Below are 15488 nucleotides of genomic sequence, written 5' to 3' on the forward strand. Positions count from 1 at the left end.
GTGGGAATGTAAGTGAAAAATATGACCCAAATGCGGCAAAAACAGGCACCGGAAACTCGAATAAACACGAGCCTGTAAACTTTTGATTTGACGAATTCGAAGTTCAGAAATAATTTGAAAATAATTTTGAAAAATTTTTCGACCCTCGACTAGTTACCCTCGACCCTCGACCCTCGACTCTCGACCAAAAGGCAAAACAACTTATATATTACAGAACCAAACCTAGACTGTTCACAGTCCCCCTATTTTTCCGTGGGATTCTCGAGACCGGTATACCACCGCCATCTTGGTTTGTAAAAGCGAGCGCAATCTGGGGAGAGTGTCTAAACTACCGAGGGGAGCGGGAGTGGGTGTTAGTATAGTGGGGAATGGGAAGCGAAAAAATAGAGGCCTCCCGCCGCCTCCCAACTCCGCTCCCCTCCCCTCGGTAGTTTAGACACTCTCTCCAGATCGCGCTCGTGTTTTTCAAACCAAGATGGCGGCAGCTCCATCGAAGCATACCGGTCTCGAGAATCCCACGGAAAAATAGGGGGACTGTGAACAGTCTAAACCAAACCTAGCCGGCGTTGTATAACCACGAACTGAATGCCTCTGTATATATAGAGAAAAGAAATCTCGCCGTTGTACAACGGCGAAGTAAATGCCTCTGTACTTGTAGGCTGAAACCTCACCGTCGCAGCAAGAGCTCTTGGAATCCGAAAAGAAAACTGGGAGTAACCACGTATATTTCAGAGATAATTGGCCAGGCAATAATTCTAAAAAGCTCTAAATGCATTTAAATCAGCGCTCCAAGCTGCGACTGCTTTGGTCGCCATAAGGAGTAGAAAAAAATTGGCGAAGGTCGCCCATTTAGCAAGTGTTGCAGCGCTGGTCTCTATATTAATTTTTAGATCCAGACGAAATGAAAAAGTACGAAGCATACACTCAAACATATTTCTTATCAATTTTCTTAGTTTACGGCCATCTTGATAAAAACTGGGACTCGGAGATTAAAAAGTACTCGCAATAGACCTTTTTCATAAATGGCGGCCGATTTATTATTCTTTTCAATATATGTTAATTAGCCCTACTAACCTCATTTCAGAGTAAAAATTCTTTTGAATTTTGCACATGCTGACGAGGCTAGTAGGGCTAATTTTCATGAAAACAAAAGAATAATTTATCGACCTTATGAAAAAGGTCTATGAGTAGGGTGGGGATAATTGCAGTCTCGACGGCGGCTCGAACTTCTTGAAACTAAAATGCAATCGTATGACTTGCAATGGTAAAGGTTGTGTTGTTTTGTTTTGTACGTTAGTTTTTTGGCATTGGACAAGTTAAAGTACATATCTATGAGAAAGTCTAAGTTGAATTTTATTGCTGCACACACGACACAGTGCACGTGTCTGGCTCCCTTTTTCCCGCGAAATATTCAATGCTTTGCTCATCACTCGATGATCACAGTTAGTTCGTCACAACGATGGAATTGCCACCAGAACAGGTCAGCAAAACAGTTTATTTCTGCGTGGAAACATTTTCGTGATTTTAATACAGTTTCGGAAAGAATTTTTACCTTTTCTGCCAAGGGACATTATGAAATGCCTATCTTTGAACAAACAAACAAACGATCATCAGTCGGCTGTGTGGATTATTTACACCTGAACGAAACGTATTTTTTACAAATGTTGTACGATCTGTCGTTTTCCCTGAACCGTGCTGAACATCTTACTCAAGAAGAAATTAGCCTCATTTTGTTAGAATTATTTGATTCAGTATTCGCGTATAGTTTCAGATTTGCCGATGCAAAACAAAAGCTCCCTATAAGGATGACTTGAAGGATGTCCTGTTCTTGATAGGCTTGCTTCTTTCCACTGCACAATGTGAGCGAGCCTCCGCTCAGAGTGACGCTGAATTGCCACCGTGCACGTGCTTAACGTCATGTCAAAAATCCACTGAGGATGTGATCAGCATTTCGGCAGAAGGATCTTCGCTGAGAGATTTCGATTCCACTCAGCTGTGGCTGCATATTTTGCGTCGACAAAATAACCTCAACGGTCATTTTATCAGAGCAAGATTAGTTGTAAATAGGCCACTGATTTGCAAAAGAGGATTGCATTCATGTTTTGTAAAAACAAGTTGTCATTGTGCAGGCAGGAAAAAACCTGTATATTTCACGGAAACTATTAAAGTTGTTTTTACTGTTAAGGCATTTAAGGCCTACTAGCACTAGAGTGAATTTGTTTAGTTATGTGAGCAGTGACTACGTTACAGACTGTCAACAACATATTGGTTAAAATAACTGTGACCCCCCAGGGTTTCAACTGAATCTGTCCCATTTTTTACAGATTGCCAAAATTTTGCCAGTCTTTAAATAAGCCGAAGTGCTGCCTCGGAGGCGACCAAATTGTGGCAAAGAAAACAATTTCGTTTTCCTAACTACAATAATAGCCCACGTATAAGAACCTGAATTTTTCAATTTAGCCTAGTAAATAGGTTCTTATATAAATGGTACTTAAAGCAAATTTAGGCTACCAAGGTTCTTAAAATAGGTTCGTATATTTTCATATGAATTTCATCTAAATATATCATATATATTATAAATATCATCTTATAATACAGTATAAATCATTTACTTGTACCATAGAGCAGTGCCTATGGGCAGTTCAGTGCAGGTACAGCATATGTTCTTAACAAAACATATACTTGGGGAATTATTTGAATGGCAAGCACAATGGACATACGACATGGTGCTTAAGCTTGAAAGAAAAAAAAGTTACGTGTGTGTCAAGTCACTTTTAAATAGATGATGATCTTAATTCAGCAATTTCTACCTATACACTTTTACAGCAACCCCACTGATAAGAACCTAACTTAAAATTTTAGCCTTAATAGGTTCTTATGTGGAGGGGGCTTAAAATGAAAATTTTAGTCTAACAGGTTCTTAAAACCCAGGTTCTTATACGCGGGTTATTACTGTGTTGGGCTGTCATTTATACAACGAACGGCTGGAATTAACTTTCAAGTTACGAGCGCACATTTTCGACAGCCGACAAAATATTCTTTTTAGCTGGTTCTTCTTCCTTTCTTATAACCATTTCTACGGAAGCCAAGATTGGGAAAGTCCATGTTCAGTATATTTTTTTTTTTTTTTTTATTTATTTTTTTTTTATTCATAGCAACGACACGTACAAACAATACTACGTTACATGACTATTTGAGTTACACTACTATTACTACATTACATTACATTGCTTGACCTACTTACAGAAATTGTACTTACATTGCTTGTATTCTTTTTAACTAATTACGAAATAAATACACGTGCTACGTCATCCTGCATACGATGCTAACACAACACACACACACATACACACACACGCACCCCACCCACACGTACAAGAGATGATAAAAGATTCCCCTTACTCAACTTTCATACTTAAAGTGCTTCACGCATCGTAGTTGCTGAGAGTGGTCCACTTAGCTCTATATTTTTCGTAATTGGAATTTCTAATGGCTATTTGTCTTTCACATTTGATCTTGCTGTCTAGTAAGGCAAGAAAGACCTTTAAATTTGGAGTCTCAGACTGGTTTCTTGCAAGAAAAACATGATATTTAGCAATAAGAAGATAATGGTTTAACGCGTAGAAGGTGGTCGTTTCAGGTTTGTAACCGTACAGGATTTCAGTATTCCTAGGACTAATGTTGTCAGAGCGCTTAGCATTCCACCACATCATTATGTCTTTCCAAAAGATTTTAACGTCGGGGCATTCGCAAAGCATGTGAATAAGCGTTTCGTTCGGAAAGAGGCAGCGTTCACATTCTGGAGAAGCCTTTATATTCATTTTGTAAAGAGAGTGATTAGTGGGTATGATGTTATGAATTAGTTTGAATTGGAAGCTCCTCAGTTTGTTTTCGACTGTGACTTTTAAAGGAAGCTCGTATACTGCCTTTACATTCAACCCTTGTTTTCTAAGATTGATTTCAACGATGGGGGGAGAAAAGGATCTTTCTGCAAGCATCACACGGGCTTTTTTTGTAGAGGAGATGTCAAGGGATGGAACTGGTTCGTTATCGCCGTTAGTGAGATTACCTACGATTTCGCTTTTCCAAATTTTAGGGATTGCCGCAAGAACACCAGCATAATCGAGAAAAGTAGAGCGAACGCTATATTTGCATTTGAAGTTTTCGAACGAAAGGAACTGGCCATGGATGTTTAGGAGGTCGCTTATTTTCAAAATGCCTTTATTAGCCCATGATCTATAATAAAACGATTTTCCGTTTATCTTTATGAACCGATTGTTCCAAATGATTTCTTGTTTGTATTCATTTGCGTTACGTGGATCTTTGGAATTGAGCTCTTGCCATACAGCTAAAACGTCTTTATAAAAAACAGAGAGATTTTTGAGGTCGAGTAATTTAAGATCGTAGTTACATTGAAATAAGAGAGTTCCACCGACCTTACCTAAAAGCGAATCAAGGAGGGCACACCAATGGCGGTCATTTGCTAGACAGTAACGATTAACCCACGAAGTCTTGAGCGATTTAACAACGTCAGCAAAATTGAGCATATTAAGACCGCCGTGGCTTATTGGGCCGGTCAGAGTTTTTCTTTTGACTTTATCTGGCTTAAATTTCCAAATAAAAGAGAAGATATTGCTGTTGACTTCTTTTACAAATTCTTTGGGAACATTTAATACGGAACAACTATAAACAAGTTTGGCGAGAGCTAAGTTTTTGACGATGGCAATTCTGCCTAAGATCGTTAAATGTCTACTTGACCAAGTATTTAGAACTTTTTTGAGTTTGGCAAGCCTCTCGTCGAAATTGATTTTATTCCCAACCTGAACATGATAAGGAAAAGCGATTCCAAGCGCAATGACGTATTGCTTCGGCCATGAAATGCCAAAAGGTTCTTCTTTGCCTAATCGGCTTTTCAAAGGACCAAGCCAAAGACCCTCGGTTTTAGACTTATTGATTTTCAAGCCGGAAAGGTCACCGAACTGATCGAGAAGAGTTAGTAGGGACACCGCAGATGAATCGTTGCGAATGAAAGCGGTGGTGTCGTCAGCGTACATACTGAGTTTAGTGATCTTATTTCCGTTTTCAAGTCCTTTGATTGATTCATCGATTCTTATTTGGTGGGCGAGTGGCTCCACAGCGAGAACAAAGAGTAAACCTGAAAGAGGACAACCCTGTCTAACACCCCTTTGGAGAGAAAAAAATTCCGACGAGTAGCCATTATTTACAACACAGCTAGAAATGTTGGTGTAAAACGTTTTGATCCAGTTGAGGAAACTTGGACCGAAATTCATAGTGTTAAGCACTTTAAAGAGAAAGTCCCATTCTAAAGAATCAAAGGCCTTTTCAAAGTCAAGGAAAAGTATCATTCCGTCCTTGTTTTCATATTGTTCAATTATATCCGAAATTAAGCGAATATTTTCACCAATAAATCTACCTTTGATGTACCCAGTTTGATCACCGTTTATCAAGTACGGAAGTACTTTCTCTAAACGTTTCGCAATACATTTGGTTGCTAATTTGTAGTCTGTGTTTAGAAGAGAAATAGGGCGCCAATTTTTTAACAGAAGAGGATCTTTATTCTTTTTTGGGATCAGGGAGATGATTCCTTGACTCTGAGAGATAGAAAGTTCTCCTAGTGAGGCACTGTGATTGAAGCAGTCTATCAAAGGACCAGAAACATCGGGCCAGAAACGAAGGTAAAATTCTGCTGTTAACCCATCTGTGCCAGGAGTCTTGTTAGGTTGAAACGTTTTCAACGCGGCAAGGCATTCCTCTGCGGTTATCAGACCTTCGCAAAGGTCTTGCTTTGTGCTGTCGAGTTTTGGTAAGGATTCACAATCGAAAAAGGTAGAAAAGCGTTCAGCTGAAAGCTGGTTTTGAGAGGTGTAAAGCTGATTGTAAAAATTTTTCATGGCGGTTAATATAGTTTTTGGATCCTCTAGAGTACTACCGTCAGGTGTCTTCAGCTTTGTTATATGTTTCTTTACATAACTTCTTTTTTCTAAGTTAAAAAAGTATTTGTTGCATTTTTCTCCTAATTCATACCATCTAGCCCTACTCCGGATGATAGACCCTTTAGTTTTTTGCACGGCAATTTCATCTAATTCGATCTTGAGTTTTCTAGCCTTGTTTACAAGGGAGCTATTTTCTGGGGTTTCGTCGATACGTGAGTTGATTTTCTCTAGCTTTTGGAGGAGGTTCAATTCCGTACTTCTTTCAGCGTTGGCTTTCTTTTTCGCAAAACGAATTGCAAATATCCGGATCTCCATTTTCAACATTTCCCAAAATAACCTTTTATCAGCAACATCCTTGTGTTTTTGGGTGGCGTGTTTGATGATGAAGCTCATTTTTGTGACGAAATCTTCATTTTCTAAGAGTGAATTATTAAATTTCCAGTAGCCTGGGCCTCTTTCTTCTTGTTTGTCTTCAGGCTTGATCGAGATGGTGACAGGGGAGTGATCTGAATCATGATAGGCGGAAATGTCGGTTTTCGAAACGCGGCATAATAAATGCTTCGAGATGAGCCAGAAATCCAGTCTACATTTGATTTTCCCGGAGCTATTTCTCCACGTAAACTGTGTATCATGTGGATGTTGTTCTCGCCAGGGATCGACTAGGTCATAGTTGCAACGGAGTTCGTCGATCGAATGTATTACACTTTTTTTGAATTGAATGTCTTTACCTCCAAATTTATCGGAAGCGGACAGTGGGCAGTTAAAATCTCCACCAATAAGAATTTTGTCAGTTTGCTGGCCACGAATAGAATCGGTTATCTTCTGAAAAAAAGAAATTTGCTGGTTTTGGTCGTTTGGGGCATAAATATTAACGAGGCACAATTCGTCTTCGTTGACGGTGGTGTTTACAATAATAAATCTGCCGTTCTTATCCGCAGTAACATTCGCCACCTCTTTACTGAGTGAGGGACTGAAAAGAATCATAACACCTCTACTGTGTTTTGAGCCGTGCGCAAAGAAAATGTCGCCTCCCCATTCTGCTCGCCAAAAATTTTCCAAGCTAGCATCACTGTACGTCTCTTGCAGAAAAATTACATCAAATTTTCTAATATGAAGCCACCGGAAAAGTTTTCTTCTTTTGATAGATTTGTTGAGGCCTCTTGCATTAAGAGAAACAGCATTTAAGGTCATATACACACTAGATTTATGAATTTCTTTCTAACGCAATTCATGAACCACAGCTTGCAACGTTCGATAGCGTTTAGCCTTGCGATGTAAATGTTTTGTGCAGATGGTGCGCTGACAACAATTAACAATACGTTGAGTAAGGCGGGTACAAATCACGATGAGTACAACAAGTGTACTATGGCAACTAACACTTAACATAATAGAAACACTAATTAAACTGCGAAGCAGCTTAATGTATAGAAGGGAATAAGTGCCATTTTTTAAAGGCATGTTGAAAAGAGACAAAACCCTCCTACAAAACTCTCCGCCAAAATTTAAATAATTAATTGATGAAGCGAAAGGGAAGCGAGGGTTTTGAAAGGGAACGTTTGAATAATGTTATGTTACATGTGGGAGAGGGTGGGAAAGAAAAATATTTGATTATAACCTAACGAATATTGTCCAAATCTTCAACTTCATGTACTCTATGTACTTGATCGCTTTGGGACTTCCTGACGAAAATTTTGCCGTCAATGGTCCAGGCGCTATGCCAGTTGTTGATCTTTTTAACTTTTCTTACTTTAGCGAACAGTTCACGCCTATAGTTAGTTAAGTTCTCATTAATATAAACAGCTCCTGCATTATGAAAATAGTTGTTTAAACTTACTGACTTCAGGTACTTCTTGGATTTATAGAGTTCATTTTTGGCTCTGTATGATCTGAATCGTACAATGATTGGTCTTGGACCGCCGTTAGATCTTCTCGTGGCCATTCTATGACAGATGTCGATGTCATTGTTGACAATATGTACATTGAGAACCTTTCCAAGCTTGATGATCTTGTCAGACAGATTTTCTTCTGAAGACTCAGGAATGCCGTGAATTTCGAGATTATGTTTTCTAGTGTATTGTTCTAAATCGTCTATTTGGCATATAGCGGTGTCCAGATCGCTTTTAAGACCATCTAGATCGTCGTTTAAGTCGGCAACTTCATCTTCTGCTTTGCGAACTTCTTTCTTGAGCGAGCTCACATCTTGTTTCAGCTTGTTATTCTCCGCCTCTAATTTTTCCAGTTTGTCGATGTGGAACTCTAGCGACTTCTGCAGTTCTTCGTGTTGCTTGCGCAAAGCTCTGTTCTCTTTAAGAAGCTCGTCAGTGTTCCGTTGTATCTTGTTCAGTGCGATCCAGATACTCGACAGATCGGCATGCTCGACCATGTGCTCTGTAGTCTTTGCAGTCTTATTTGGAGGAATTTCGGGCGAGCTGCTGCTACTAGGCCTTTCAACTCTCTTCCCTCCAGTGATAGGCGGACTTTCGTCGCGTTCGCTTCCCTTTTCAGCCATTTATTACAAAGCGGAGAGCTACACAGGACGGACTACTCAAAAATCTTGGCTCTCCCTCGGGACCCCTCCCATGTTCAGTATATGCCAAATTTCAGGCCCTGACCAAATCTACCTACAGCGATTTGGAGAACACCTTAAAGTCGAACTATGGCCTCATGTTCAAGACTGATTGCGATCGAGGGCAGTGCTTACACAAACCGGACAAAAAAGAGCCAAAGAAAGCAACAAAAATGCGAAGGGCGACATCTAAACCCAATCTGGACAACGAATGCATGTTCAGCTATAGAGCAAAATTATTGATGTTTTGGTTTGTCCTTTGTGTCAAGATGTAGCAGGAACGCTCCTATACGATCGACATTTCAGTCAATCAGTAGAGTTTTGGAAATGAAAACTTCTTTTGGTGCAAAATTGCGAATTCTTTCCAAAAATTGTCGCGTTTTTTTTCTTTTTTCTTTTTTTTTTTTAATTCGCTTTAGTGCGACCCGATCCTTAGAGGGCTGGAAAGTTTAGTTTCATCTGAGATGCCATTCTGGCCAGGTTTCTGGTCGTAGGGAATGGTGTCTTGATCATACAGTTTCGAGCTTGCAAAACGACAAAAATGGATCTTTGCTGTGATGTTGTCAAGATCACTTTTAAAAACCTTTCCATTCGCTTGTTCTTGAACCTCTGGTTCAAACGCTTCTACTACAGAGCCTTGTCTCTTACAAGTTTTCTTTCCAGCTTTGAGGAATTAATATTGGCGACCAAGAGAGGTTCATCCTCTCTTGAGGCGACTTAATTTTATACTTAGAGACCTTTTTTTAACGGAGGGTTACAAAAAGGCCAAGGTAAAAGTGAGCTTGAAGCGCTGAAATAAATTCCAATTATCTTTCTGGATTCCAACAGCCCTTGCTATGACTTTCTCTTCCTGTATAGTCATAAGAGGCGCAATATAAGGTTGTGCTAGGAAGTCATATGCGCACTGAGAAAAAGAAGCATTGTACTTAATTTATGTAGAAAACACTTGCTACGTTCCTAAACTGTAGAAATTCGTTAATTCTACTATTGCTTAAACTTCATATTAAAAAGTTCATGACTCACTAGCTTGATCGTATCGTCTATCTGGCTATAAGCGTTAGATGGCGCGGGGTTCCTTCCTATTTCGCGTGAAGCCATCTTGGATTTTTAAAATAGGGTAGGGCTGAGGATGTTTACCAGTTGTTCCTTTTTCGAAATGCATTGTCGCTGTTATGTTCTTTCAAGCTTTTTATTTTTTATCTTTGTAGTTCCAGCCTCAACCAAACGTATTGTTGAGCTGATCAAAGAAGCTGCAAGCAATTATGGGTAATCAGGGCGCAGGAATAACTTGAGTCAATCATATTTGTCTGCAGGGGTGGTTACCTATTCCTTTTAATAAACATTATTTCAAGACATTACAAAACAGTAAACAATCAGAGAATGTTTTTTTTAAGTGGGTACGTCAACACGCCGCAGAAGTAGCTAAAGAGTGTTGTCCTCGCTGAGCACGAAAACAATGAAACTCTATTTTTCTCTGGCCGACTTTAGTTGTTTTGCCATTCCTTGCTTTACCATTTCTTCCTAGTGATATAAACATGTCGTACAGCACTATTTTACAATATTTCGCTGATGCAAAGGAAGGTTTAGAACTTAGGTCTGACGTCTGCATAAACATTGTTTCGTCGCTTGGTGAAGCCTGTCAAATATAAGAAAAGTTGCCGTTATTTGAGTGAATAAATTAATAAGAGTATTAGATACCTTTCCTACTTTCAACAAAAAATGGTTATTTCTGGTGAATTGAGACCTCTAAAGGAGGTTTCGTGGTGCACAAAATGCATCGAACACACCATCTCCCAAGTTTTAAATTCGCATAGAATTGAACCCAAGATATGGCACATAAAACCCCAAGAGTAAAATTTATGCTTCTCAACACTTGCATGATAAAAAATGGCAAATAATGGAGGTAAATTAACCTTATAAATGCGCTCATGTGCATAGAAATAGTCAGGAGTTCCCAAAAAACTAATAAAAGCTTTAGCAAAAAATCAAACTGGGTGTTGTTGCAGACTCAATCATAAATAATATCTGGAAAACTGAACATTGATACTCATGGTGAACCAGAGAATTAACTCTGCAATGAAAGTTGAGGTAGCTGTGCTGAGGTGAAGGGAAGAGGGAGACCACCGCGAGGCAAAGAAAAAAATTCTTAGACCTCGAACTAACGACCTCCGCATTAGCTCAACCGTTGCTCTACCGTCTGAGGTACGAAGCCAGACGGGGGCAAGTCGTGAGTAATATAGTTTGTAATTCGTGGCAATAGAAGTTAATTCTCTGATTACTGGGCCAACATTGCCGGCACGACATTAATTGTACTCTGAGCATTCAAAGTGATACTGAGTGTTTAACAATGATTTGGCAGTACCTTCATGGACATTTAAGTGCATTATGATAAACAAAAACGTCAACTTACCGTCGAATACAGACTGCCATTTATGTTCATTGCTACATATCGACCAGTTTCAATTCCTTTTATACGAACGAGCTCTCTTCCCATAGTTTGTAGTTGAAGTTTGGCTGAAATGGTACGGAAAAAAGTCAACAGCCTTCTCGCAGCAAACTAAACACGTTTAGTTTGTCTTTTCACACGACAAAACCTCCAAGTTTAGAATAGTTTTTTTCCACCATAAACTTTTTTCCTATGTTTAAACTCAAGATCATGATTTCACACATTTGCGCGTCAAACGCGAGCTTGTGACCACACTAAAGGGCTGGTTTTTTTTCTTCTTCTTAAGAATACACACTATTTCTATTTCTCGGGAACAGTAGGCCAACTGTTCTTGAGTCTGCTTTCACATGTAAACAGCCAACTTTATGAATTTGTTAGGTACACGAGTTGGTAACACGATTTTGTCTTATTTGCATTTATTGAATGTCCTTCAAAAAACCAACCTGGATTGTCTGTGAAGATCAAAGCAAAAAGCTCAATAAAAGTGCGCAGATGTAATGATCTTCTGGCGGTATTTTTAGAATTTTCTTAGACACTTTTAGACAATGGATGCTTTAGAAATCTGCGGCCGTACCCGCTAATTAGATGACAAGCTCGATGTTTCTATCACCTTATAAAGGGCAAAGTCCCAACTCAAGTTTGTTTTGACAATTTTTTAGTTGCAGTGAGGTCTATCAAACATCAGTCCGCCCTTGAAAGACCAGTCATATTCTACAGTTTCAGCAATAGTTAAGCTGAACTTGCCGTTATTTTATAATAATTACTATTTAGATAGCATCTTTCGTCCTACCGTATTTACTTGTGGTGTCCAAGGTTCCATTGACTGTGCCATCGCGCGCAATCTGAAGCAAAGCCCTCGCCTTCACCCCGTAAAGAAATGCGTCAATTTGTAAAGAAGGTTCTCTTTGCGCCATAGAGCTTATTAGTGGGTCGGGGTTGACGGGACACGGAGAGCGTCGCTGCCGAGAAGGGAAGAGATCTACTGATGCCGATGAATGCTGGGAATCGTTTTGAAGTACAGCTGCTTGACATACGTCCAAAATGATAAAAACAGTGAGAAGTGCATACTGCAAAAAGAAAGCAATCCATCACTCGTGCGTTTGAACTATGTTACTTATAAATCCCAGATGGACACACCCTTACATATAATTCTCCATTTCGGACACTTCATTTTATATAAACTACACCTCGATAAATAAAAATTTCCCTTTTACACAAAAGCAAGCTCCACCTTGGACATTTATCTCCTATCTTCACAAACTATTCATTGCTGAAAGAACAGCTTTCAAAATTGAAATAAATCCCGAGGCCATCGGCTAATATTTGTCAATATTTTCTTCATTGGTTTGCACAAAAAACCCCGCACTTACCAAATTCATGTTCACCTGTCGTTGTATCAGAATATATCTAGTCCAATGTGTTGCTATCTTTAATCTGATTTGCTTGATTTTTAACTAAGACGTTTTCCATGGCTCCTTGCTGCAGCTTCACACCCTTTTATACCCGATTTGCTAGCTGCACTATGTATGATATCTGGACAAGAATAACCACAAGACAGCTAACCGTTTTGTGGCGATGTTGTAACGCTTAAAAAATTTTACACTTTAACAATCCCACTCTTTTCAGGAAAAAAATAACATCCTCACAAAACTTCCACAAAGTTTACTCGATCGTTAAATTTATCCAACAACGGAAATGATCAATTCAAGCATGAATGCACAACTTTAAGTACTGCGTGGTTTGGTCACTGTAACAAACTGAACAAAACAATTTTTTTTTCTTTAACGTTAAGACCATAATTATTTATGCGACAACTTAACTACGATTTGGGAGTAAGATTGGAAACTTCATTTATACTTTCGAGGCAATTTGACCAATTTTTCTCAAATATATTCCGGCAGATTCCTGAAACAAAATATATGAGTTGCATTTCACGGCTTGGGATCCAGTATTACACTAATTAAACTGAGAATCTGAAAATCTCATCTGTCCAAATTTAGAAGGTTACGTTTCGCCAAAAGAATAACCAAGGTTGTTTATCTCTATAGACACCCAATCTTCCTCCACTGCTGGAATTACTTTCTTCGGCTTAACATTTCCTAAATTGAGCATATTTCATCCGAAAGACAATTTTCCTTGATAAGGCCGTTATTAGGCAAATTGAACAGTTTCATGAACATTGTTTTGTGCAACGGGATTTTAAAGCAGAAGAAATAAATAACTAGTTTTAAAGATACTTCGATATTGACTGGTAAAATACTGTTTACAAGTGAACTTCCAGACGAGATGTGGTTTCTTAATATTTCCTGTTGTACTTTATGGATGCCTTCGTGGGAGGTTAAGGGTTAACATCGAAAGGAAGTTAAGCACATTACTTTATATTTCAGAAGAGAGCATAAATGGTTTGCATTCGGCCTAGATGTGGCTGATCAGTTGCTTTTTGTCTTTTTCGCAAAAACCACTGATGTGGAGTTGGTATTAAATTTTTCGTTGATTGAGATCCAGGAGCATGGAGCAAAAATTTAACGCCAATACTTATTAAAATCACTTCCGTTTTCCAGATCGTTTAACGGCCTTGTTGCAATTATTCACTTCACTTCACTTTATTTACTTTTGCCACTTTTCTTACTTCCATCAATTCAATCTACAGTTACTTATTTAGTAGCAGGATGGTCTCAGCAAGCTTGTAAGAGCTTTTCATGGGAGATCACCCTTGGTTCTATTGGTTTTGTAGTAAATTATACAATAAAGGTGGCCATCTTCAGTGAGGATAAGGCAGATACATACATGTAACAGACCTAAATAGATAACATTTACAAGAGTTGTAACGAATGTTTTATATCATTGAATTTCTAGACTTCTCATGCCTCGTAAGGATTAGGTTGATTTTAGATGAACTTTTTAACTTCTCTCTTAAAAGTATGAGGAGCTTTAATTTGCTTTAATAGTATTGGTATTATATATCAATAATCAAGATATATAGGCGACAGAGTTTGTTCTGATTTTTTAAATGACAAAAAATTTCATCAGCCGATTCCTTTCGGAAAATCATAGCTTCCCTAATGGTTTATAGGGAATTACTTTATGAACTGGTCCCGTGTGAAATTCCAACAAATAAAACCTACGTCTTTCATCAAAATTTAACCCAAATATTTGATTTAGCCTTCCAAGTTGGTATTCCAAAGAGATCCCTTGACACGTCACTTCAGCCTTCAAGTCTGATTTTCGATCATCAATTGCAACATATTGATGAAACAAAAATAGCCGTTAACGGATAACTAGAAAAATTCCCACCGGTGTGTACGTCATTTGCACGAAATCACTTAGACACGTGGGCTCACCGGAAGAATGAAGGGAAATGTACTCAAAAGAGAATCGGAAACAACATCCAATAAAAATAAACACAAGGTTATCTCACGTTGGAAAAAGCTAGCTTACAGCCTACCTAGACCTCCACGACAGGGGGGAGGGGAGTACTCCGTTATGGAATAGGTTGATGCCCGAAAGCGTCAAGGGAAGAGAAACGGCAGACAGTTTGATCATTTGGGTCTGAAACAAGGGGTTTTTTGCATCGAATGCAATTTTGGCGTAATGGTGTAATGGGGTACAGATCTCGGTCCAAAATAGCAAAAGAAACGTCACAAATTCTTGTGCCTTTCGGTTTGAAATAGGGTTTAGGTATGCAACTGTTCAAAACTTTGGAACTGTATTCCCAGAACCCAGGTACATCGATATCTTCCTAGCACAATATTACAATGTCATAATACTGCAATATAAGTGTGGGGGAAGATTAGGATCCCACGTTGTCGTTCCCACGTTGGCGCACGGGAAGAGCTGGGACCGAGAGTGCACGCTTTACTGACGTCATAGATGTAAACGACATCAACGCTCAATGTGTATCTAAACAGTTGGGCACACAACTGTGGAAAACTGGACTTTAAAAAATTCTTCATCATCCATCGTTTTTTTTTTCTTTTAATGTTGCAGTCTTGTTCACGAAATATGACAGCTCTTTCTTCGAAGCGTGTAAACGTACAGCTAATTCGCACTGATGCTTTTTGCTGCTGATTCTGTTGTTTTAGAAATGCTCGTGTGAGACTGTAAATAAACCAGCTGATTGCAAAGCTGCACACTCGGCGAAAGAGCAATTTTAATAAGACCAATAAATTGACTAGTACAACTACACTGCAATTAGTGGCCTTCAGTGCAAAGAAAGAAAACAACGGTTCCTGAAATTTAAATTCTAACGTAAACATAAGTGTTCAGTAATAACTTTAACAAATAGCTTTCATTTTGCCGTGTGTTTGTATTCTGATAACGCACAGATGACGTCAAAATGTGGTAAGAAAAAAGAAGTACACTAAGCGCCGCAGGCAAGTAGCTTTACTGTCTTGTGATGTTCTTACAACGTTTTTATGTCCTCCGTGCGTTATTACAGTAGAGACCCATGACCAAATGAAATCCTTTTTTATACAATAACTAAGACATTTGACCACGTGAGCGAGCATCACGTTGACTGAGG

General features: G+C 38.9%; 1 protein-coding gene across 1 annotated transcript; it reads right to left on the reverse strand.

Annotated features, from left to right (window-relative positions):
• Positions 1-9740: 9740 nt before the first annotated feature.
• LOC146488552 (fibroblast growth factor 1-like) lies at positions 9741-12469 on the reverse strand. The gene is made up of 4 exons (XM_085116592.1): positions 12337-12469; positions 11757-12033; positions 10931-11034; positions 9741-10156 (listed from the first exon to the last, which is right to left on the reverse strand). The coding sequence occupies exons 1-4, from the start codon at positions 12343-12345 to the stop codon at positions 9923-9925; spliced, it is 624 nt and encodes a 207-aa protein (XP_084972718.1). The 5' UTR covers positions 12346-12469; the 3' UTR covers positions 9741-9922.
• Between the last annotated feature and the right edge of the window lie 3019 nt (positions 12470-15488).

Source organism: Pavona decussata, unplaced genomic scaffold (assembly GCF_977016875.1).
Source record: "Pavona decussata unplaced genomic scaffold, jaPavDecu1.1 SCAFFOLD_9, whole genome shotgun sequence".
Classification (NCBI taxonomy): domain Eukaryota; kingdom Metazoa; phylum Cnidaria; class Anthozoa; order Scleractinia; family Agariciidae; genus Pavona; species Pavona decussata.